At 35.2% G+C, this 24487-nt stretch overlaps 1 protein-coding gene across 1 annotated transcript in view; it reads left to right on the top strand.

Annotated features, from left to right (window-relative positions):
- NDUFS4 (NADH:ubiquinone oxidoreductase subunit S4) overlaps window positions 1-24487 on the top strand; it is a 126367-nt gene that overhangs the window by 70840 nt on the left and 31040 nt on the right. The window contains exon 3 of the mRNA XM_082623400.1: window positions 18346-18518. Coding sequence (XP_082479526.1) covers window positions 18346-18518 — 173 coding nt within the window. The remainder of the gene's footprint in view (window positions 1-18345; window positions 18519-24487) is intronic.

The following is a 24487-nucleotide window of genomic DNA, read 5'->3' as shown; positions in this document are numbered from 1 at the left end:
GAGGTATTTTTTTTGTTTTAATTAATTAATTAATTTTTAAATTTTTGGCTGCCTTGGGTCTTCGTTGCTGCTCATGGGCTTTCTTTAGTTGTGGTGAGAGGGGGTTTCTCTTCGTTGCGGTGCACAGGCTTCTCATTGCGGTGACTTCTCTTGTTGTGGAGCATGGACTCTAGGCACGCGGGCTTCAGTAGTTGTGGCTCACAGGCTCTAGAGCGCAGACTTAGTAGTTGTGGCGCATGGGCTTAGCTGCTGCGTGGCATGTGGTGTCTTCCCGGACCAGGGCTCGAACCTGTGTCCCCTGCATTGGCAGGCAGATTCTTAACCACCGCACCACCAGACAAGTCCTTAGAGTTGTTTCGAAAGTTAATTGAGAATACCTACATTAAACAGTAGGAGAAGACAACATCTTGTTTATTTCATCATTCAGTAAAAGTCCCCCCCCCCCTTTTTTTCCTGTTTGGAGTTATTAGTCTGAAAAGAAAAGCAAACTGAAATTATAACCCTTATCCTTAATTGAAACTGAATTAATTGAGGAGACTACTGTTCTAAGTCAATTTGCTATTCAGGTATTGAGTTCTTGGGGATCTTGGAGCAAAATATTGGTCTCGATTACAGTGGTCTTATATTAGTGAAGTGTGTTCATTTGTGTATGTCAATGTATGTCGAGTTGGTATTTAATGATTTTTGTCATATAACTTGCCTTTTCTTACAGCCTATGGCATTTTACTAAATCATCTGTGATATTACTATTTTTCTTTACATAGTTTCTGCCGATCAGTTGTGTAGATGTATTGCTGTATGATTATCATTCCCATGAGAAATTTCTTTAGTCATTTATAACCTATTTTTAACGGTGCGAATTTTAAACTGTATTACTCCAAAGGAGTTTTTGAAGGCATTATTCATGGTATTAAACTTCATATTTGGTCATTAAACTGTATGTAATTAAAAATTTTTTTACTGATTTTAATAAACATGTACATTGTAGAAACATTAACTTGGAAATATTAACATAAAAAATTAAAATCGCCTTTAATGTCATAGTCTTGGTGAATTTACTTTTTTTTTTTTTTTTTAGTGAGGAGTTAGGGGCTCTGGTTTAATTCTGTTCTGCTCTGTTGTTCCTCCAACACCTGTATTTTATTAGGTATAGTTTGTTCTCTTGTATGCTTTTTTTTTTAGATGTTGGGGGTAGGAGTTTATTAATTTATTTTATTTATTTTTGCTGTGTTGGGTCTTCGTTTCTGTGGGAGGGCTTTCTCTAGTTGTGGCAAGCGGGGGCCACTCTTCATCACAGTGCATGGGCCTCTTACTATCGCGGCCTCTTGTTGCGGAGCACAGGCTCCAGACGCGCAGGCTCAGTAGTTGTGGCTCACGGGCCTAGTCGCTCCACAGCATGTGGGATCCTCCCAGACCAGGGCTCGAACCCGTGTCCCCTGCATCAGCAGGCAGATTCTCAACCACTGTGCCACCAGGGAAGCCCGAATTTACTTCTTTTTTATATGAATATTTAAACACAGCAACAGCCAACATACTTATATAAAACACAGATTATGCTTTACAGTTTGATGTCCTGTTTTTTTTCACTTTATTTGCATTATGTTGTGAATATCTTTGTCTTTAAAATTATTCAAAAGAATGATTGTAAATGGATATATAATCTCCCATTATATGGCTATACCTAATAACTTCTCTTGTTATACTGCAGGTTGTTTACAATTTTTTGCAATTATACACAATATTAGAATGAATATCTCTATTCCTAAGTCTAATCTTTTTTTTTTTTTTTTTTTAGAAGATGTTGGGGGGTAGGAGTTTATTAATTTATTTATTTTAATTTTGCCGTGTTGGGTCTTCGTTTCTGTGCGAGGGCTTTCTCTAGTTGTGGCAAGCGGGGGCCACTCTTCATCGCAGTGCGCAGGCCTCTCACTATCGTGGCCTCTCTTGTTGCAGAGCACAGGCTCCAGACGCGCAGGCTCAGTAGTTTTAACTCATGGGCCTAGTTGCTCCGCGGCATGTGGGATCCTCCCAGCCCAGGGCCCGAACCCGTGTCCCCTGCATTAGCAGGCAGACTCTCAACCACTGCGCCACCAGGGAAGCCCCCTAAGTTTAATCTTTGATAACATCTTTATTTTAGGATTGATTCTTTGAAGTGGGATTACTAAATCAAAGGGCTTATTTAGTATTAATATTTTAAATATTTTTGATACCTAAAGATAATTAATAACCTTCTTGAGAGGTTTTTACTAATTAACTATATATAATTTTAGAGATATGGCTCTTCATGGGCTATATTTTTTTCTAGTATACATTATCCAGTTCTATAGATGCCTTTCCAACTCTGACACATGGGGTTTAACAAGTTCTGTACAATAGATAAATACTATACATCTAAGAATTAGAAAACAATAAAAACGCATAGTACTTAAATGATGTACCATTGAATTAGAAAGTACTTCAAAGCTTAATACATCCTGAGGATCAGCATTATGAACTTAGCTATCACCGTACTATCAATCTGTGGGTGTGCAGGTTGATAAATTTATATCATAAATAAATGTAAAATATTAGGCCACTGCATAGCAATTAGTATTACTGCTATTCTATTTTTTATAATGCATTGTAACAGGGTTTGTTATATAAAGAATGTATCTGAGAAATATCCTCCAGATCTTATGTGTCAGTCTATATTTTCTTATTACAAAGCCTTCCAGAACAATGCAAGGTGATCATCCACTAATATATCTACAGTATTATCTTCATCATTTATTTGGTGAACTACATTATTTTTGATTTCTAATTTAATTTTATTGTAGTCAATAACACACTCTTCACGATTTCAATTACGAAATTTTTTTAGACTTTTTATTTTTACGGCTCAGAATATGGTCTTTTCTGATTAATGTTTCACGTACATTTGGAAAGAATGCGTATTTTTTTAGTTTTACGGTTTGGTGATCTATAAATTTCAGTTAAGTTTAGGTTGGTTAATAGCATTGTTCAAGTTTTCTTTATCCTTACTGATATTTTTGTCTTTGTCTTCTGTCAGTTACTGAGAGAGAAGTGTTAACATCTCAAAATATAATTTGTTTCTTCTGTTAGTTGGATCACTTTTTTGCTTCAGTGATTTTGAAGCTCTCCTATTAGGTACATAAACATTGAAGATTGTTATGTATTCTTGATGAAATGATGTTTTTATCCTTATGTAACATCCCTCTTTATCCTGGCGCTAATCCTTGTTCTGAAGTCTACTCTGATGACATTAATATAGCTGCTTCCATTTTCTTATTCTTAGTTTTGCATGGTGCATCTTATTCCACCTTTTTACTTTTAACCTATTTGTGAGCTTATATTTAAAGTTTGTTTTTTTAATTTATTTTTTTCTTTTTTTAATTAAAAAAACCCATATATATATATATATATATATATATCTCCCCGTATCTCCTCCCTCTTGCGTCTCCCTCCCATCCTCCCTATCCCACCCCTCTAGGTGGACACAAAGCACCGAGCTGATCTCCCTGTGCCATGTGGCTGCTTCCCACTAGCTATCTATTTTACATTTGGTAGTGTATATATCCATGCCACTCTCACTTCGTCCCAGCTTACCCTTCCCATGCCCTGTGTCCTCCAGTCCGTTCTCTACATCTGCGTCTTTATTCCTGTCCTGCCCCTAGGTTCTTCAGAACCTTTTTTTTTTTTTTCAGATTCCATATATATATGTGTGTTAGCATACGGTATTTGTTTTTCTCTTTCTGACTTACTTCACTCTGTATGACAGACAGACTCTAGGTCCATCCACCTCACTACATATAACTCAATTTCATTTCTTTTTATGGCTAAGTAATATTCCATTGTATATATGTGCCACATCTTCTTTATCCATTCATCTGTCGATGGACACTTAGGTTGCTTCCATGTCCTGGCTATTGTACATAGAGCTGCAATGAACATTGTGGTACATGCCTCTTTTTGAATTATATTTTTCTCAGGGTATATGGGATTGCTGGGTCATATGGTAGTTCTATTTTTAGTTTCTTAAGGAACCTCCATACTGTTTTCCCTATTGGTTGTATCAATTTACATTCCTACCAACAGTGCAAGAGGCTTCCCTTTTTTCCACACCCTCTCTAGCATTTCTTGTTTGTAGATTTTTTGATCATGTCCATTCTGACCAGTGTGAGGTGATACCTCACTGTAGTTTTGATTTGCATTTCTCTAATGATTAGTGATGTTGAGCATCCTTTCATGTGTTTGTTGGCAATCTGTGTATCTTCTTTGGAGAAATGTCTATTTAGGTCTTCTGCCCAGTTTTGGATTGGGTTGTTTGTTTTTTGATATTGAGCTGCTTGAGTTGCTTGTAAATTTTGGAGATTAATCCTTTGTCAGTTGTTTCATTTGCAAATACTTTCTCCCATTGTGAGGGTTGTCTTTTCGTCTTGTTTATGTTTTCCTTTGCTGTGCAAAAGTTTTTGTTTCATTAGGTCCCATTTGTTTATTTTTGTTTTATTTTCATTGCTCTAGGAGGTGGGTCAAAAAGGATCTTGCTGTGATTTATGTCAAAGAGTGTTCTGCCTGTGTTTTCCTCTAAGAGTTTTGTAGTGTCTGGCGTTACATTTAGGTCTTTAATCCAAGGTAAAGCTAAAGCTTGTACCTTGCACGTATTTATGAGTTGAAATAATGTGCCATTTTGCATTTTCATCTACTCATTTAAAGTATTTTATACTTAAAGAAATATCTGAACTCTTTGCACTACATGATGTCAGTAGTGCCTTTATTTCAGGCTTGATGATACATAGGTATGATTGTAAAATCATGAAATGGGTAAAGGAGGGGGAAGCCCCCAAACTGCTATGGGGTCATTTTATAATCTCTATGCTGCACCCACTTACTCTTCTGTGCTGTTTTGTTTATTGGTTTTGAATAATTTCAGCTTCTATATATTATGTGTATATATTTTTGTAAAATCTATTTTGGGAAAAAACATGTACAATGTGTCTTTCTCTCTTTTTTTTTTTCTTTTTTTTTTTTGCGGTACGCGGGCCTCTCACTGTTGTGGCCTCTCCCGTTGTGGAGCACAGGCTCCGGACACGCAGGTTCAGTGGCCATGGCTCACGGGACCAGCCGCTCCGCGGCATACAGGATCTTCCCGGACCGGGGCACGAACCCGTGTCCCCTGCATCGGCAGGTGGACTCTCAACCACTGCGCCACCAGGGAAGCCCTGTCTTTCTCTTTTTTTAAAAAATTAATTTATTTATGTTTTGGCTGCGTTGGGTCTTTGTTGCTGCGCGCAGGCTATCTCTAGTTGCGGTGAGCGGGGGCTACTCTTTGTTGTGGTGTGTGGGCTTCTCATTGTGGTGGCTTCTCTTTGTTGCGGAGCACAGGCTCTAGGCACGTGGGCTTCAGTAGTTGTGGCATGTGGTCTCAGTAGTTGTGGCTCACGGGCTCTAGAGTGCAGGCTCAGTAGTTGTGGCACACGGGCTTAGTTGCTCCGCGGCATGTGGGATCTTCCCGGACCAGGGCTCAACCCCGTGTCCCCTGCATTGGCAGGCAGATTCGTAACCACTGCGCCGCCAGGGAAGTCCCTACAATGTGTCTTTCTTTTCAGATTTTTACCTTTATGAAAAAGAAAACACTTTAAATGTCCATCACGACCTAATGTACTAGGCCAGAAATAGCATCATGTGGCTTTGCAGCTCTTTGTCCTTTGTGTTTTCATTTTATTTGTTTATCAGATATAAATAAATGGGAGAATTTTCTCCAGATTGTTTTTCTTCCTTCTCCAGCAGATATCCCCAGCAGTCAGTTAATTACATAATAAGCCACTATAAAACACCTAAATTAACCAATCTACAATCTTTACAGGTTTTTTTTTTTTACTGTGTTTTTAGATGAATGTACAGTGAGAAATTCAACATTAATAATTTTAGATTTTCTTATCACGAAAAATAAAATGAAGGACCTCAACCACAAGAAGTTTATCAAGCAGTCTGAATATAAAAAGTAATAAATAAATGTATGTTCCATGAGACATGTATAAAAAGAACTTCTATAATTGTATAAATTCCTTTGATGTATTTTCCTCTCAAGATTATCAACTATGTGTTTGACAAGTGAAAAATAAATCTGTAATCAGTTGAAATTTGGGTTTATAAACATGTTATAATAGGCACTGTTCCACAAACACAGTATGTAAAGCAGTATTAAAATCTGAGGAAACAAGTGTTCTGTATCTACTTTAATAAATGGTTATTCTTTTTTGCCAGTGTAAAAAAAAAAAAAAGCTCTTGCTTTTATTTCATCTAGTTTGACAATCTCTGCCTTTTAATTCCCATTTGATTTCTTTTCTCCTCCTGCCTACCTTTCTCATCTTCATTTTGGATTGAGTACATTTTTGGAAACCCATTTTATATTCTCTGTTGATGTTTTAGCTGTATCTCTTTTTTTTTTAAGTGGTTGCTTTAGGGAATACAACATGCATTCTTAACTCTGTACAGTCTCCCATGAACTAATAATATATCACTTTACATGTAACATAAGAATCTTGAATCAGTGCTTCCATCTGTCTCTCTAGTCCTTTGTGTTAATGTTGACATAGATTTCACTTCCACATATTTTATAAACCTCATAGTAAATTATTAATATTGCTTTAGATAATCAGTTATCTTTTAAAGAAATTAAAGAAACAAGAAGAAAAATATTTTATATTTACTTAAAATTTTACCATTTTTGGTATTCTTCATTCCTCTTTATAGATACAGATTTCCATCTGGTGTCTCTTTCCTTCAGCCTGAAGAACTTCATTTAACATTGTTTGTAGTGCAGATCTATTGGGACAAAAACTCTTAGCTTTTGTTTATCTGGAAATGCCTTTATTTTGCCTCTGCTTTTGAAATACTTTGTCTTAGCTCAGGCTACCATAACAAAATACCATAGACTGAATGGATTAAACAGCAGAAATTAATTTTCTCATAATTCTGGAGGCTAGATGTCCAAGATCGAGGTGTCTGCGTGGTTGGTTTCTGGTTAGGACTGTCTCCCTGGCTTGTAGATGGCTGCCTTCTCACTGAATCTTCACATGGCAGGGAAGAGAGAGAAAGAGGATTCACCCTGGTGTCTCTTCTTATAAAGGCACTAATCCCATCATAAGGACCCCACATCATGACCCATCTAACCCTAATTACCTCCCGAAGGCCTTGTCTCCAAATACCATGATATTTGGGGTTAACGGTTCAGTGTATGAATTGAAGGGCAGGGGGACGCTGAATGTTATGGACATTCAGTCCATAACAACCTTTTCATTGGATATAGAATTCTAGATTGATGGTTTTTATTTTAGCACTTTAAAGATGTCATTCCATTTTCTTAAAAAAAAAAATTGTAGTAAATATACCTAACACAAAATTCACCATTTTAACCACTTTTAAGTGTACAATTCAGTGGCATTAAGCACATTCACAGTATTGTGCAACCATCACCATTTTCCATTTCCAGAACGTTTTCATGACCCCAAACAGAAACTCCGAACCCGTTAAACAATAACTCCCCATTACCTCCTCCTCCTAGTCCCTGGTAACCTTTATTATACCTTCTGTCTCTACGAATTTGCCAAATCATGTATAATATAAGCAGAATCATACAATATTTGTCCTTTTGTGACTGGATTATTTCATTTAGCATAATGTTTTCAAGGTTCATCCATGTTGTAGCATGTGTCAGAATTTCATTCCTTATTAAGGTTATGTTGTATATATGTGCCATATTTTGTTTATCCATTCATCCACTGATGGACATTTGGGTTGTTTCCACCTTTGCATGTTGTGAATAATGCTGCTATATACCTGGATGTACAAATATCTGTTGTAGTCCCTGCTTTCAGTTCTTTTGGGTATATACGTGGAAGTGGAATTGTTTGGATTATATGGTAATTCTATGTTTAACATTTTGAAGAACTACCATACTGTTTTCCACAGTGGCTGTACCATTTTCACATTCCCACCAGCAATACACAAGGGTTCCAATTTCTCTACATCCCCACCAGCACTTACTTTCCATGTTTTAGATAATAGCCGTCCTAATGGATGTGAAATGGTATCTCATTGTGGTTTTGATTTGCATTTTCTTAATGACTAGTGATATTGAGCATTTTTTTATGCATTCATTGGCCATTTGCATATCTTCTTTGGAGAAATGTCTGTTCAGGTACTTTGCACATTTTCTTGTTGAGTTGTAGGAGTTCTTTATATAGTCTGGATATTAATCCTTTATCAGATATATGTCCTTTGGTGCCCAAAACTTAGGAGTTTTATAGTTTTAAGCTTTTACATTTAGGTCTTTGGTCCATTCTGAGCTAACTTTTGTATATGGTATAAAGTAAAGGATCCAATTTTATTCTTTGGCATTTGGGTATGCAGCTTTTCCAGCACCATTTGTTGGTGCTTTCCCCATTGAAATGGTCTTGGCACGTTTCCCCCCACCTTATTTTTTTTACTACGATAAATCCAGTTACTATCTGTTACCATACAGTTATAGTAGTATTATTGAGTATATTCCGTATATCTGGAAGTTTGTACCTCTTAATCCCCTTCACCTATTTTGTCCACCTTCCAACCACTCCTCCCAATGGTAACCACCAGTTTACTTCCTGTATCTATGAGTCTGTTTCTGTTTTGTTTTTTAGATTCTACATATAAATGAAATCATATAATATTTGTCTCTGTCTGACTTATTTCACTTAGCATAATACCCTCTAGGTCCATCCATGTTGTTGCAAATGGCAAGATTTCATTCTTTTTTAGGGCCAAGTAATATCCCATTGTATTTATACATACATCTTCTTTATCCTTTCATCTATCAGTAGATGCTTAGGTTGTTTTTATATCTTGGGTATTGTAAGTAATGCTGCAGCGAACATAGGGGTGCATATATCTTTTAAATTGGAATTATTTTCTTTGTTTCATTTTCATATTGTTCATTGTTAGTGTATAGAAACACAACCGATATTTGTTGTGTGTTGATTTTTTTTTTTTATCCTGCCACTTTGCTGACTTGTTCATTAGCTCTAGCAGGTTTTGTGATTGTGTGTAGAATCCTACAAATCTGTGAACAAAGATAATTTTACTTCTTTCTTTCCAATTTGGATGCCTTAAATTTATTTTTCTTGCCTAATTGTTCCTCTTCTGAACTCTGCCTCACAAACGTTAGTAGCCCTGAACTCTAATCCCTACCTTCCCTGATCAGTGAGACTCCACGTTGTTTTGCTTGGGCTCCATCATGGTCTGGAATGTGCCTCCAGGCATAAAGCTGGGACATTTGTAGGACTACAACATGAATTTTCTTTCTTTCAGGGATGACAGTATGATGCTGCCTATTATCTAGTTGTCTAATATCTGAAAAAAGTTGCTTAACTTTCCCAGTTTTATGGTTTTACATGGCAACAGTGGTAGTCTGGTATGTGTTGCTCCATCATGGATCCCAGTGAAAATCCATATACTACACTGTGACAATCTTTTACAATAATGGCTTTAATGAATCTTTAATTTTTTAAACCAACCTTTAACAATTTGCTCTGTTATTGATGCTCTCAGTTCTTTCTATAAAACATCCTTACCAACACACTACATACTATGGCTTAATTTAGGTTTCATTTTAGTATACTACCAGACTTCAGCTCTCAGTAATGAGTCATGTTTACCAAGACTCAGCTGTGCTTGTTTCCACACCCTTCTATGCCAGTTTTACTTGCCATTGTAATTACATAATTTAATTGGATACTACAGTCTGAATGTTGCTATATGGGGGACAAAGAGTTCTTTATATGACAGTCTTTTGAATACTTTGAAAAGACAATAAAGGTGAATTTCTAACACAATCTTTGTCAAATTAGGTGGAGGTGAAACAATTGTATTAAAGGTTGTGATGTAAAAGCAAATCTAGACAGATTTTGGACTCATGTTTTACAAGTGTCTTTGTATTCTCACTTCGCATTTAAAAAACCAAAACTATAAATTGTAGATATGCAGTTTCTTGGTAGTTTATGGAAGAAACAACACTTGGAATTCTTACCACTGGACTTACACTCAAAGGAAAGGTACTGGTCCTATATCAGAAGATTATTGAAAGAATGTACATGTATGCTTTTTAAGTTATAATACAGTGTTTAAAGTGTGGCTGTGTATGCGTGCATGTGTGTATTACTTAATGATCCTCTATTTTCACTAATATTTTCAGTTAACTGAACAACTATCAGTTCCTAAGTCAGAAAGGAGACTTCTATTGCATAGCTTAACTTCTATTCTTATGCTAAATTAACGAGGGATTGTCTTATACATTTTGTGTCTCCTTGAAATCTAGTTTGACTTTCACAGCATTGCCTCTTGAGTATTGCTTTATTAAGCTAGAAACATTCAGCTTTAGATTCATTATTTTCAGCTTCCTTTCCAGATTTAACTAATTTCAGTTATTGCTTAAACCATCACTTGATTTCCAGATGTTTATTTACCTTCTTTTCCTTTGCCCTGATGTATATTCAACAGTTATTTCGTATTTAGTTCTCTGCTGTTGTGGCTTTTGTTCTCATAATTCTTAATGTATGTTGTGTGTATGTCAACTTTTTAATTTATTACCAGGGTATGAGGAAGACTATTTGATTAAGAAATAACAGATTGGATCTTTTAAAAATATAATATGCTATATAAGTTCCAAGTGTTTTGTGTCCAAAATTTTTTTCCCTTTATTTCAGCTTCTGAAAAAGCTATTATGTGACCTAATATAGCTACATGAGTTAGTGATTTAAAAATCAAAAAAATTCTGGAACATTGGATTAAAAAGCAAAAGGGGAGAGGGGTTTATGTATTAAAAAGTTGATCATTATTAATATGTTATATCTTTCTCTTAAGTTTAAAAAATTATTAGCTTAATAACTTTCAGAATGCTTCAGTGAAGCATACTGGTTTTCAGTGAGGCAGTATTGACTGTTGATTTATTTATTAAGCATTTTTTTTAAAGTAACTTTCAGTTGTTTCAAAGTTAGTAGAAAATGAAGATTGTTTCAAGTGTTTGCTTATAAAAATGAAGGAAGTCTTCCAATGGAAGACTTTTCCTGATTTTGGGGAAAAAGTTTATTTCTGTATAATCTTTTTTTTTTTTTTTAATTTCAGTTTTTCCTAATTTTTAAAAAATACTTTTCTTTTTTTTTTAAACTCCACATTTGTTTATTTATTTATTTTTTTGGCTGTCTTGGGTCTTCGTTTCTGTGCAAGGGCTTTCTCTAGTTGTGGCAAGCGGGGGCCCCTCTTCATCGCGGTGCGCGGGCCTCTCACTATCGCGGCCTCTCGTTGCGGAGCACAGGCTCCAGACGCGCAGACTCAGTAGTTGTGGCTCACAGGCCTACTTGCTCTGCGGCATGTGGGATCTTCCCAGACCAGGGCACAAACCCGTGTCCCCTGCATTGGCAGGCAGATTCTCAACCACTGCGCCACCAGGGAAGCCCTGTATAATCTTTTTTAAATTATAGAATTCCAGGGGCGTTCCCTGGTTGCCTAGTGGTTAGGATTCCAGGCTTTTACTGCCGTGGGCCGGGTTCAATCCCTAGTTGGGGACTGAGATCCTGTAAGCCACGTGGCATAGCCAAAAAAAAAAAAATTATAGTATTCTGTCTTAAAATAGTTGTTTAGTAGGCTTGATTTGGCTATGCCATATGTCAAATCATATACTGTAACTATGTACAGTATTTCAGAATATGAAAATATTCACCATCCTTACACCATTACAAAAAGATTATACATCTCTTTGATGTTCCAGAGTTATATTTTGAACAGTTAATTAGATTTTAGGTGTTACCTTTTCCCACCTGTTTCTACTGGTATCAGCTCCTATAAAGTAATATCATTAGGGTCAATTTTGAGGATAATGTTTTTACAAATCAAAAATCAAACTCATCTGCTTTATAGTTCTATATGGAAGAATACACAATAAATAAATTCAATCCAATTAATATATACCTGTTTCTCTGTGCCTTTAGAGCATAAATGGAAATTGGCCCACATGTGGTTGGCAATATAAAAATTTACCACCCCTTTGGAAAGCAATTTGATAACATCAGGAACCATGGAAATTATTATAACCTTTGATCCAGTTAGTATTACCCTCAGTGACTAACCTTAAAGAATTAGGCTACTGAGATTTTCATTGCAGTAATCTGTACTTTAAAAGAAATAATAACAAAACAATTTGATTTTTCAATAATGAATTAGCTAAGAAATTGTGGCATATCAACTTTATAGATTATCAATAAGGCCATTAAAACAAGAAATATGAAAACTGGGTAACTACATGGAGAAAAAAGTAAGTGATGTGATACTTAACAATAATGCAAAATAATTTTATTATAACTATACACAGTGGATATGTATATAGATAATTATTGGTAGGTAATATGCATAAGAAAAGCAGTTACTAGGGTTTTAAACATATGGATACATTTTTTAAATTTTTCTTTAATTTTTTTATAATGTTTTAACTGTATCTTCTTAAAATCATAAGTATCCTGAAAGAATCATCTTCTGTCTCCCTCTTTAGTCAGAAAAAGTATTTTCTGATACTTTTGCACCTTTAAAACCAAATGCAATCTTTCTTTTATTTGACCCCCATGGCATTTATCACATTTTACTTCATATCCTGACTTAATCCTTCCAAACATTGCTATGAGGTAGGTTTTGTAGTGCTTTTTTTGGGGGGGCCGAGCTGCAGGGCTTGCGGGGTCTTAGTTTCTCCACCAGGGATTGAACCCGCGCCCTCAGCAGTGAAAGCGCAGAGTCCTAAACACTGGACTGCCAGGGAATTCCTTGTAGTGCATTTTTTTAAAGGAGGAAACTGACAGAGTTTAAGCAACTTATCAATACCGCATAGGTTGCAAACAGTGGAGCTTGGGTTCTTCGAGATTTATCTGAATCTTAACTAATACTGTATTTTACAGTAATGATTACTTCGTTATCCCCCCCTCCTTATGGGTACACAGATTATAAACTTTTAAAATTCAGGACTAACGTCTTATTTTTATATTCTCTTCAGTCCCTGGTATAGATAACTTGGCATAGTAGGATCTGTCCATTTGAATTGAAATGAACAAAGGTAGATTATACCTTGTTCCTTTTGTTGTATTTTATTTACTAACTCATATTCTTCAAAGAAGATGGGAATTTTTTCATCTTAACAACAGCCTCTCGTTACTTGTTCACTCTGTCCTTTTTGAAAAGTCAAATAGTACTTTTCATGAGAATGGAGATCATGTCTATACTATTGAGCATTGTGTCCATTGTCTAATACATAGTAGACATTAAATATACATGGGACATCTCTTTATTGCCCAAGCACTTTATATACATTATTTAGTCCTCATTTTACTTTGTTTAATTGATCCTTATAGATGATGATTTAGGAGAAGTCTATTAATTTACCCAACATAAGTTGCGATTCTAACCCAGTTTTGACTCGGCCCTTTGCTTTTAGCCATTGCTCTACCCTATCCTGCTCAGAAGGATCTAGGAGTAATGAAAATAGTTTGAGATTGAGACACATGTCTCTAATTCTTAGTTTTTTTTGCTCTTTATATGATTAGCTGCATCATTTGCTTGATCCATTGTTAATATCTTGACAACATTCCATTTAAAACTTAACTTTTGGTTTCATGGTAACTTTGCCCAATATGCAAGATATAATGGATATCATATTTCAACACTTGTTTCATTACCTGGTTAGACTCCTACATCAATATGTTGCTTTAACAAACAAACAAAAATTGGTTCTGCTGGCACACTTCTAATGTATTTTTACAGTTTTGATTGTATCTTGAATCGCTGTGGCCACTAACTTTGTAGAAATGTTTAAAGTTCTTCCATGGTAAGTAAATACATATGGTTATGCTATCTGCCAACTCTTTGTTAATTTTCAAACTGTAAGATTTATTTTGTAAATGTCCTTCATTACTTATAAGACCACTTAATGAGTTTCTTGTGTTAAGTTTCTGTAGGGCACTTGAAAGGAAGTTTTTATTACAGATTCAGGATTGTTTTTCTTTTAACATCTTTCATGGTTGAAGTAGAATATAAACACGATCATCAAATTTAGATCAGTTTTAGCCCTAAAATAAATTTAAACACATAATTGGTAACTAATAGCCTGCAATAGAACAAGTTTCTATGAGCAATATTTGTACTTAATGTTCCAATATGTACTCTATTAAAACTTTTCAACATTGATCCATAATAACATGCAATTTAGTCAACTTATTACCAAAAAGCCTGGTAAAAATTTTGGCTGTTCTGGGTGTACTGAGAGATCTATCAAAAATTCATCCAAAGTGGTGAAAACCTTTTTCATTAATTTCTCTTTATGACAAGTGTAAAGTATTAAGGTTAAGTGGGTGGGGCAACCGGAAGTAATTACTAAGGCCAGTGGCATTTTTGTGGTTTAATAAAGGCAGAAGCTAATTATTCAGTTTTTATTTAAGTGAAATGGTGCCAAAAAGGAGGTTCCTGCAGAGCAGCTGCACTCCTTCAGTGTTACCCTAATTTACCAAAGACACAACTGTCACAAACAAAACTTTTAAACTTGATATATAGCCACAAAAGTAAGGAGGCTTTTGTTTGGAATGCATGCAGAAGAACTCCTTTATACAAATCAACTGGCAGATGACGGACAATGATGAAAATTTGATTCTTTGAAGTCATAATAGTCATTGAAATGTGTGAAATTCTGGTATTGAAAAGAGAGCGGCCAGCAAGACTCTAAATCCTGGGTGGTTGCAAGAAGCTTGCTGGGAGGTTTTTCTGCATTTTGACACCAACTTCCCATTGCTTGTTCCCTGCTTCCTTTGTTTAAAAAAAAAAAAAAAGTTGAATTCACACAAGATAAATGGGGACAGTTGATAACCGAGTCATACAGTTTTTGTATGGAAAACTAATATTTTATAATGGAAATTGGTGTTTGAAAAAATAAAGTTCATTTACATATAGTGGCATATACTTTCTTAATGATTTTTCAAATTCCTCTTCCATTTTAACTAAACTAGACTTGTGAAATGGTAGGTCTGCTATCAGCTCTTCTAGAATTTAAATTGTGGAAGAGATGGTACTGAAAGAGTAGAACTTTGGAACTATGATATGCTGCTTTTCAGTAGCAAATTTTTAAATTTGAATGCCCTTTAATCTATGAATCATGATGAGCTAATTAGTTACTGTTTCTTAAAATAGCATACTGTACATAAGATTGTGTTTCCCAAACTTTATTAAGATAGTGACATTCTTTAATAATATAAATACAGGTTTCAGGCTTGACCCAACTGTTTAAAATTAAGTTTTAAAATTCAGTAAGTCTGTATATATTATCTATAGGGTTACTTGTTTTATTAGAATTTATAGATCATTATTAACTGGTGAGTCTTGAGGTTCTTCAGGTGCCAACTTGAAGGCTTCTCGTATCTTATGTGATTTAACTTTTTTGTAGTCATAGAAAATTTATGAATTATTATTTATAAATTGCCTATTTTACCAATCAAATGGGAAATCTGTAGAAGGCAACATGGGCATCTTCAGAGCACTTCTCTCTTTTGTAAATGGGTTTTTAAAATAATCACAGATGATCCATATTGCAATAGAGAAGTAGAAATCTAGAGAGAATATCATTAGTTCAATATAGTTTAAGTAGTTTGCAGATTATTTATTTATTTATTTTCAAAAGTTGAGTCACAGGTAGGTGAGTGACAACTTTGAGGAAAGCAAAGCATTGAAGACACAAGTAAAAAGTTCAACATAGTGCCTCATAGTTCTTTTCAAGTATTACATTGTTTTAATGGAATCTTGGAATGGGAGCTTTAGCCCATTGAAATGTCGCTTAAAGGACATGTTCTTCTGTCACTAGCTGAAGCTGTGTGGATGAAATGATAACAATAGAGTGTTGTGATGCATTTAAAAAGTGTGAGAAATCAGTTTGTCTAGACTGAGAGTGTGCCTAGAGGGACTAGGAATTTTAGAGCTTCTGTGCCCTTTAGGTGTCAAGTATGTGAGAGATGCCAAGCCTTTTTATTCTGTCTTTGGCAGCAGTTCAACTCGGCTGCAGTACCTTACATGTCTTCTGCAGGCAAAGACAGGGATTCTATGTCAGAACAACTTGGGCTTCAAAATTTGGAAACTCATTTGTTCGAATGCCAGCTTTATTGGGGGAAGATATCAGTAAATAATTGCCGTAATTTGAGGGGGCATGGAAGCACTGGCAGCTAGGAGCTTAGCAATATTTTATAGCCACTGATTTTAAAGAGGTTTTCCATCGTTAAAAAATCATTCTATCCCTTTCTGCTTTGATAGTACAAATCAAGAGATACTCTTTCCATTTTATTAAAGCTTTATTGGTTTTCAAATTACTTTGGCATATGCACACAATATAGACATTTATTAAGAAAAAGTAAGTGTGTTTCTTATGATCTCATCTTTCTGAGGTAACTGGTATTAAGAGATTAATATATTTCCTTTTCTATAAGTCTTAATTAAAAGAATAGCTAACTTACAGCTCCAGTTTTTATGATCTCAGCTCAGAATGGAGGGGTTGCTATGGAGTTTGACAAGGATGCCTCACCCCATAATTTTGTAATACACTTATTACACTGTTTATTTATACTTTGCTTCGACTATAACTGAAGAAATAGGACATATTACTATGAAGATATATAGTATTAAATAATAAGTTAATATGAAAGATTACAAATACTGTAGTGAATTCAAAGGGGGAAATAAACATCAAGGACTTCCCAGGAGCTGAGTCTCTTTCAAGCTCTTGAGTAGAAGAATATGCTTTAGAAAGTCATTAAATATAATAATACCTGAAATTACTTTTCTTTGAGGTTTAACTTGACAATTAGAAGTTACTAATTAAAACATATTCATGTCTTTAAAAATTATGTACCAATTGCACTTGTTTTGTTTTTATTTTATCCTATAAGCAAAGAAACTTCTAAAAAATGTAGGCATATACTAGAAATACATTTTTGTGTAAATATTTGTATGGATCATTTCAATAGTTTCTCCAAACAGACAAGCTGTGACAGAGTAACCACACCTAATTATTGGTACAGGTGGAAAGGTATAGTTGCCAGCTAAAATAACTTTAAAGAATTGGTTCTTTAATCTGTGGGTAGAAAGACGAGTCGAGTCAGAAATACATTTAGTTTTTTCCCAGTACATATTGCAACTAAGTACTTATACTAATTCTTTGGTCCACAGCATTGATTAGAGTGGAACCACAGATAAACGTTAGCCTTTATTAGAGGACATATTACAGTGAAATTAAAATTGACAAAATGGGCTATATTTTCTAGTTTTCACAAGTTTGGTATACTCATTTCCAGGTTAAACCTGTTGTTTTTAACCAGTTAAAATTTACCTTAGTAAGTGAACCATGATTTTAAAATGCTTCATTTATAAGAATAATATAGTTGACCCTACTGTGTTCTTATGTTGATAAAGTATTTTGCCATACTAAATGGAGACTTAAATTCGGAATTACTTTATTATTTTGCATCCTGATTGCTATTATAAATTGATAAATATATCTAATCTAGGGCATCAAAATTGTATGCATTCATCAGTTGAGCATTTGTTACTGGATAGAAATATAGAAAAAGAGTCAAGAAAGTTACCATTGTTTCCATCTTACGTTTCTGCAAAAATTGTGCAAATTTTTTGGCTCTGCTTTGCAGAATAGATTTGACATCTATTTGATATCATTTTCTCTTCAATAGGTTTCACCAAAGGGAGATAAATCAAAATGCTAGTTAAAGTTGTTAATTGATTTTAATTGTTTACAAACAGGGTCAGGCCTTCCTCTGAAGGGAATGCCTTGTTGTAAGCAGTTTGACATGGAAACCATTGGTAATAGATTTTTTTTTTCTATTTAAAATTTAGTCACTTTTTATATTTCATTATTTTTAATATCCCTTTACATTTCTCTCTGCTAACTAATTAGCAGGTAATTACTTGCTTATGAAATAACAGTCTATTGTATACAGGCTTTTCTACCAGCAAAATCTTCAGAAATTACCAGTGCTTTGTTGTACAGAAGGGACCTAATTTTTTTTATGAACCCTTCCCCACTGTACCCTAACACTCCCCCAATATATCTTTTCCAAATATCAGAATAGCAGTTTACATGGTAAAATAACAAAGTAGTGAATTAAGTCAGAAAGCTTAAAAAAATTTATAAATAAGTATGAATAGAATTGCAAGATACAAAAAGCAACAAAAACACTTTAGAGTGTATGTGGGCTGTTAGAAACACGTTTGCTTGTTTTTCTGTAGGATATTACTGCTTTAACTGGTGTTCCAGAAGAGCATATCAAAACTAGAAAAGTCAGGATCTTTGTTCCTGCTCGCAATAACATGCAGTCTGGAGTAAACAACACGAAGAAATGGAAGATGGAGTTTGATACCAGAGAGAGATGGGAAAATCCTTTGATGGGTTGGGCATCAACGTGAGTACTTTGGTTTATTTGAATATTATTTTCAGCTCTGTTTTTCTGTGTAGATTTTCCTTTTAAGGACACTGATTTTCAGACTCTTCTGGGTACAGAATGCTTTTTTTTTTTTAATTTATTTATTTTTGGCTGTGTTGGGTCCTCGTTGCTACACGCAGGTTTTCTCTAGTTGCGGCGAGCAGGGGCTACTCTTCGTTGCGGTGCGCATGCTGCTTATTGGGGTGGCTTCTCTTGCTGTGGAGCATGGGCTCTAGGCGCATGGGCTTCAGTAGTTGCAGCACGTGGGCTCCGTAGTTGTGGCTCATGGGCTCTAGAGCACAGGCTCAGTAGTTGTGGCACACGGGCTTAGTTGCTCCGCGGCACGTGGGATCTTCCCGGACTAAGGCTCAAACCCGTGTCCCCTGCATTGGCAGGCAGATTCTTAACCACTCTGCCACCAGGGAAGTCCCCAGAATGCTTTATGACAATACCTTTTGAGATAATTTGTGTAGATATCACTATGTTCGATGATATAGATGTATATATTACATATATATAATATATATATAATGTTCATATAAGTGTGGCCCAGCAAAATAAACCATAAAAACAGTCTTTTTCAGAGTACTATTTATTGGATAAAAATGGCTGACATTGTGAGCACTCTTAGCATGGTCCCCAAGCTATATATATTAGTTTAAGATACACTGTATGAATAGTGTTAATAATTTAGTGACACTTTTACTTGTTTATAAAATAAAACTTATAAAGTATTTTTTTGTTATTTATAAGAAGAGATTAGATAAGTTTAGAAATTGGCTATTTTGAGGGAAACTTGTAAGTTCCTGAGATCTTGTGATTAATAAATTCACAGGCATTGGAATAAAGTAGTCATAAATTCTGTGGCACTAATGAAATCAGTGACCTGAATCTCTATGGTAGATAAGGCCCAAATGTTAAAGAGCAGGACTGCCTCTAGTTGAATGAAAGAAGCTGCTACTAGAGAAAATAGCTAGATATTCAAGAATATTATCTTTCTTACTGAGACTACTGGAACATTATATGTGTTTAGTCTCCAGTTGAAGGTAGTTATCAGTTTAAATTATGTCTCATTTTAGAAAAGTATGACACTTAACATCTTTTCCTGATGATGTACCTGGGAGAATTTTTGTTTAAAATATCTGCCATGTTGCAGTTTAAATAGAATTATATTTTATTTGGCAGAATGATACATAGGCACAGTTTTTCAGGTGTTTTGGTATCTTTAGATTTTATGTTTCATGTAATATATGGAGTGTTGTTGTAAATCACACACTCATAGAGACTAAAGAAGTATATAAGGAATAACTTCGTCTATACCCAATGGTTGAAATGTTAAGATTACTCATTTTTTAAGTCACATGATCTTTTAATGTGTTCATCTATACACAAGGTTCATCCATTGCACTATCTATTGATGGCATCGGGTAGTTTTCATTTGGCGTTATTATGCATAATGCTAAAATGAAAATTCTTATACATATCTTTTGGTGAATGTATGACTTCATACTAATAAGATGCTAATTAATCCCTGAAACATTAATTATCAGTTAATAAACCAATTTATATTAAGAAATATCAATAATTATTAATTTCCATCCCTTATGCTTATATAGTTAATGACAATTAAATTACTGATAGAAAACCGTGAACTTGTGGAAGATATATTTTATGCTTTATTAGGGTAGGTCTGTTGCAGTTTTACCCCTCTTCTTAATCCTGGAACATAATCTGGAAAAATAAAAAGGCATGGCCTTTCTGAGGTTTTGATGGAAAGCACAAGGTGTTTACTAACTCCTTCTAACTCTGTGGAACTCCAAACTCAGTCTCCACTGTAGCAAGTGGACAGCTGCTGAAATCTCTGTTGGGTTCTCTCAGCCTTCTCAGCTATTGTTTTAAAGCCTTGTCCATTCATGTGCAATTCAAAAGTTCTCTGTTCTGGGGATTCCTCCTTTTTAATGTTTTTGCTCCTAAATTTCCAGCTTCTCTGGGAATATACTAAATTCCATCTCCAGACTTCTTGTGCTTACAAGACTATGGCTTTCTTCTGCTTGAGTGCTTGATGCTCCTAGCTGTCTGAACTAGAGAGCACCTTTAGGGGAAAAATTGTATAAATTTGGATCAAATCTACTGTGGTTCCATTTTTTCAAAGTTTTTGAGTTGGACAGTGAATTTGGGAGTTGAACTTAGGAAGATTAATCTGGCATATAGGGATCTTACGGGAGTCCCAGAATAGTAACCATTTTGTACAACTTGTGAATCTTCACTTCAGTGAGTGCTATTTCCCATGTATTCTCTTCTGTGTATATCTCATATCTTTACACTATCCAAATTACTTCCTGAACCTTCTTTTCTATATTTTTTATTCCATGTATCTAAACAATGTTTCACAGAATGCTATACTTGGCTTAGAGATTCAAAATAAATATTTGTAGCAAAACAGTCTTTTAATAAACATGCTAATAAAAGTGACATTTCTGAAATTATATGGTTATTTTGTAAAGAGTCTATGTAGATTTGTAAACATTACCACTATCCTCGTTTGAAGAACTCAATTAGATGTCAGATCTTAGAGCATTATTTTTTTAAACTGGCCGAAAGCTGAAAATAGTATTGTAAGTATGATGTATTCTAAAGAGTATTCTCCATAATGATGAAGGTTCATTAGGAAGAGTAGGTGTTGTTGCCATCTATTTGGGGCAGGGAGGCAGTAATGATAGTAGCAGTAACGGTTATACTCAGCAATTTTCTTGATACTAAATTTTTTAAATTGAGGTATAGTTGATGTACAATATTATATTAGTTTCAGGTGTACAGCATAGTGATTCAAAATTTTACAGCTTATACTCCATTTAAAGTTATTATAAAATATTGGCTATATATCCTGTGCTCTACAGTATATCCTTTTTTAAAATTTTTTATTTATATATGTATGTATTTATTTACTTATGGCTGCGCTAGGTCTTCGTACCTACATGGGTGCTCTCTCTAGTTGTGGCGAGTGGGGGCTGTTCTTCCTTGCAGTGTGCAGGCTTCTCATTGCTGTGGCTTCTCTTGCTGCAGAGCACGGACTCTAGGCACGTGGGCTTCAGTAGTTGCAGCATGCAGGCTCAGTAGTTGCAGCTCGTGGGCTCTAGAGCAACAGGCTCAATAGTTGTGGTGCACAGGCTTAGTTGCTCTGCGGCCTGTGGGATCTTCCTGGACCAGGGATCCAACCTGTGTCCCCTGCATTGGCAGGTGGATTCTTAACCACTGGAACACCAGGGAAGTCCCTACAATATATCCTTGCAGCTTATATATTTAGTACATAGTAGCTTGTACCTCTTACTCCTCTACCTCTATCTTACCCCCTCTTCCTTCTCCGCACTGGGAACCACTAGTTCGTTGTCTATGAGTCTGTTTCTGTTTTGTTATATTTATTAATTTGTTTTATTTTTTTAGATTCCACATATAAGGGATAACATAAATATGTATTTTGTAAATATATATTTGTCTTTCTTTGTCTGATTTATTTCACTAAGCATAATACCCTCTGGGTCTATCCATGTTGTTGTAAATGGCAAAATTTCATTCTATTTTGTGGCTGAGTAGTATTCCATTGTATATGAATACCACATCATCTTTATCCATTCGTCTGTTGATGGACATTTAGGTTGCTTCCATATCTTGGCAACTGTAAATAATGCTGCTGTGGACTTTGGGGTGCATGTGTCTTTTCAAATTAGTGTTTTCATTTTTTTCTGGATATATGCTCAGGAGTGGAATTGCTGGGTCATATGGTAGTTCTGTTTTTAGTTTTTTTGAAGAACCTCCATACTGTTTTCAATAGTGACTGCACCAATTTACAATCCCACCATCAGTGCACAAGGGTTCCCTTTTCTCCACATCCCTGCTAACGTTTGTTATTGTGGCCTTTTGATGACAGCCATTCTGACAGGTATGAGGTGATATCGCACTGTGGTGTTGATTTACATTTCTATAATAATTAGGGATATTTAACATCTTTTCATGTGGCTATTGGCCATCTGTATGTATGTCTTTGGAAAAATATCTATTCAGGTCTTCTGTATATTTTTGGTAGGTTGTTTTTTTTTATATTGAGTTGTTTGAGCTGTTTATTTTAGATAGATCAGTCATATCATTTGCAAATATTTTCTTCTATTCAGTAGGTTATCTTTTCATTTTGTCAGTTTTTTTTTTTGTTGTTTGTTTTTTGCTGTGCAAAAGCTTTTAATGTGATTAGGTACCATTGGTTTACTTTTGCTTTCGTTTTCTTTACCCTAGGATACAGATGTAAAAGAATATTGCTATGAATTATGTCAAAGAGTGTTCTGCCTATGTTTTCTTCTAGTTTTATGGTTCCTTGTCTTACATTCAGGTCTTTAATCTATTTTGAGTTTATTTTTGTATATGGTGTGAGGAAATGTTCTAATCCCATTCTTTTACATGGAGCTGTCCAGTTTTCCCGGCACCATTTGTTGAAAAGACTGTTTTTTCTCCATTGTATACTCTTACCTCATTTGTCATAGATTGATTGGCCATTAGTGCATGGGGTTTACTTCAGGGTTCTGTAGTCTGTCCCATTGATCTATGTGTCTGTTTTTATGTCAGTACCATACTGTTTTGATTACTGTAGCTTTGTAGAAAAATCTGAAGTCAGAGAGCATGATACCTCCAGCTCTGTTCTTTCTCAAGATTGCTTTGGCTATTTAGGATCTTTTGTGTTTCCATACAGATTTTAGAATTATCTGTTTTAGTTTTGTGAAAATGCCATTGGTATTTTAATAGCGATTACATTGAGTCGGTACATTGCCTTGAGTAGTATGATCATTTTAACAATATTAATTCTTTCAGTCCATAAACATGGTATATCTTTCCATCTGTCGATCTTTCCATCTGTTTATGTCGTCTTCAGTTTCTTTCATCAGAGTCTTAGAGTTTTTCAAGTCCAGGTTTTTTACCTCTTTTGTTAGATTTATTCCTAGGTATTTTATTCTTTTTGATGCAATGGTAAATGGGGTTTTTTCTTACTTTCCCTTTCTGATAATTGGTGTATAGAAATGCAACAGATTTCTGTATATTGATGTTGTATCCTGCAACTTTACCAAACTCATTAATGAGCTCTCGTAGTTTTTTGGTGTCTTTAGGATTTTCTGTATATGCTATCATGTCATCTGCAAAACAGTGAAAGTTTTACTTCTTCTTTTTTCACTTTGAATTCCTTTTATTCCTTCTTGTCTTGATTGCTATAGCTAGGAGTTTCAGTACTATATTGAATACAGGTGGTGAGGGGGGCATCCTTGACTTGTTGCTGATCTTCGAGGGAAGACTTTCAGCTTTTCACCATTGACTGTAATGTTAGCTCTGGGCTTATCATATGTGGCCTTTACTATGTTGAGGTATGTTCCCTCTGAACCCACTTTGTGGAGAGTTTTTTTTTTTTTTTTTTCCGTACGCGGGCCTCTCACTGTTGTGGCCTCTCCCGTTGCGGAGCACAGGCTCCGGATGCGCAGGCTCAGCGGCCATGGCTCACGGGCCCAGCCGCTCCGCGGCATATGGGATCCTCCCAGACCGGGGCACGAACCCGTATCCCCTGCATCGGCAGGCGGACTCTCAACCACTGCGCCACCAGGGAGGCCCTGTGGAGAGTTTTTAACATAAATGGATGTTGGATTTTATCAGAAGCTTTTTCTGCATCTATTGAGATGATCATATGTTTCTTATTCTTCAGTTTGTTAATGTGGTGTATTACATTGATTGATTTGCAGATACTACATCATCCTTGCATCACTGGGAAAAATCCCATTTGATCATGGTAGATGAACCTTTTAATGTGTTGTTGAATTTGGTTTGCCAATGTTTTGTCGAAGATTTTTACATCTATGTTCATCAGTGATATTGGCCTGTAGTTTCCTTTTTTTGTGTGATATCTTTGTCTAGTTTGGTAT

Source organism: Mesoplodon mirus, assembly GCF_964341445.2.
Source record: "Mesoplodon mirus genome assembly, chromosome: 5".
Taxonomy (NCBI): domain Eukaryota; kingdom Metazoa; phylum Chordata; class Mammalia; order Artiodactyla; family Ziphiidae; genus Mesoplodon; species Mesoplodon mirus.
Note: the sequence above shows the minus strand (reverse complement) of the source record. Positions and strands in the feature narration are given on the sequence as shown.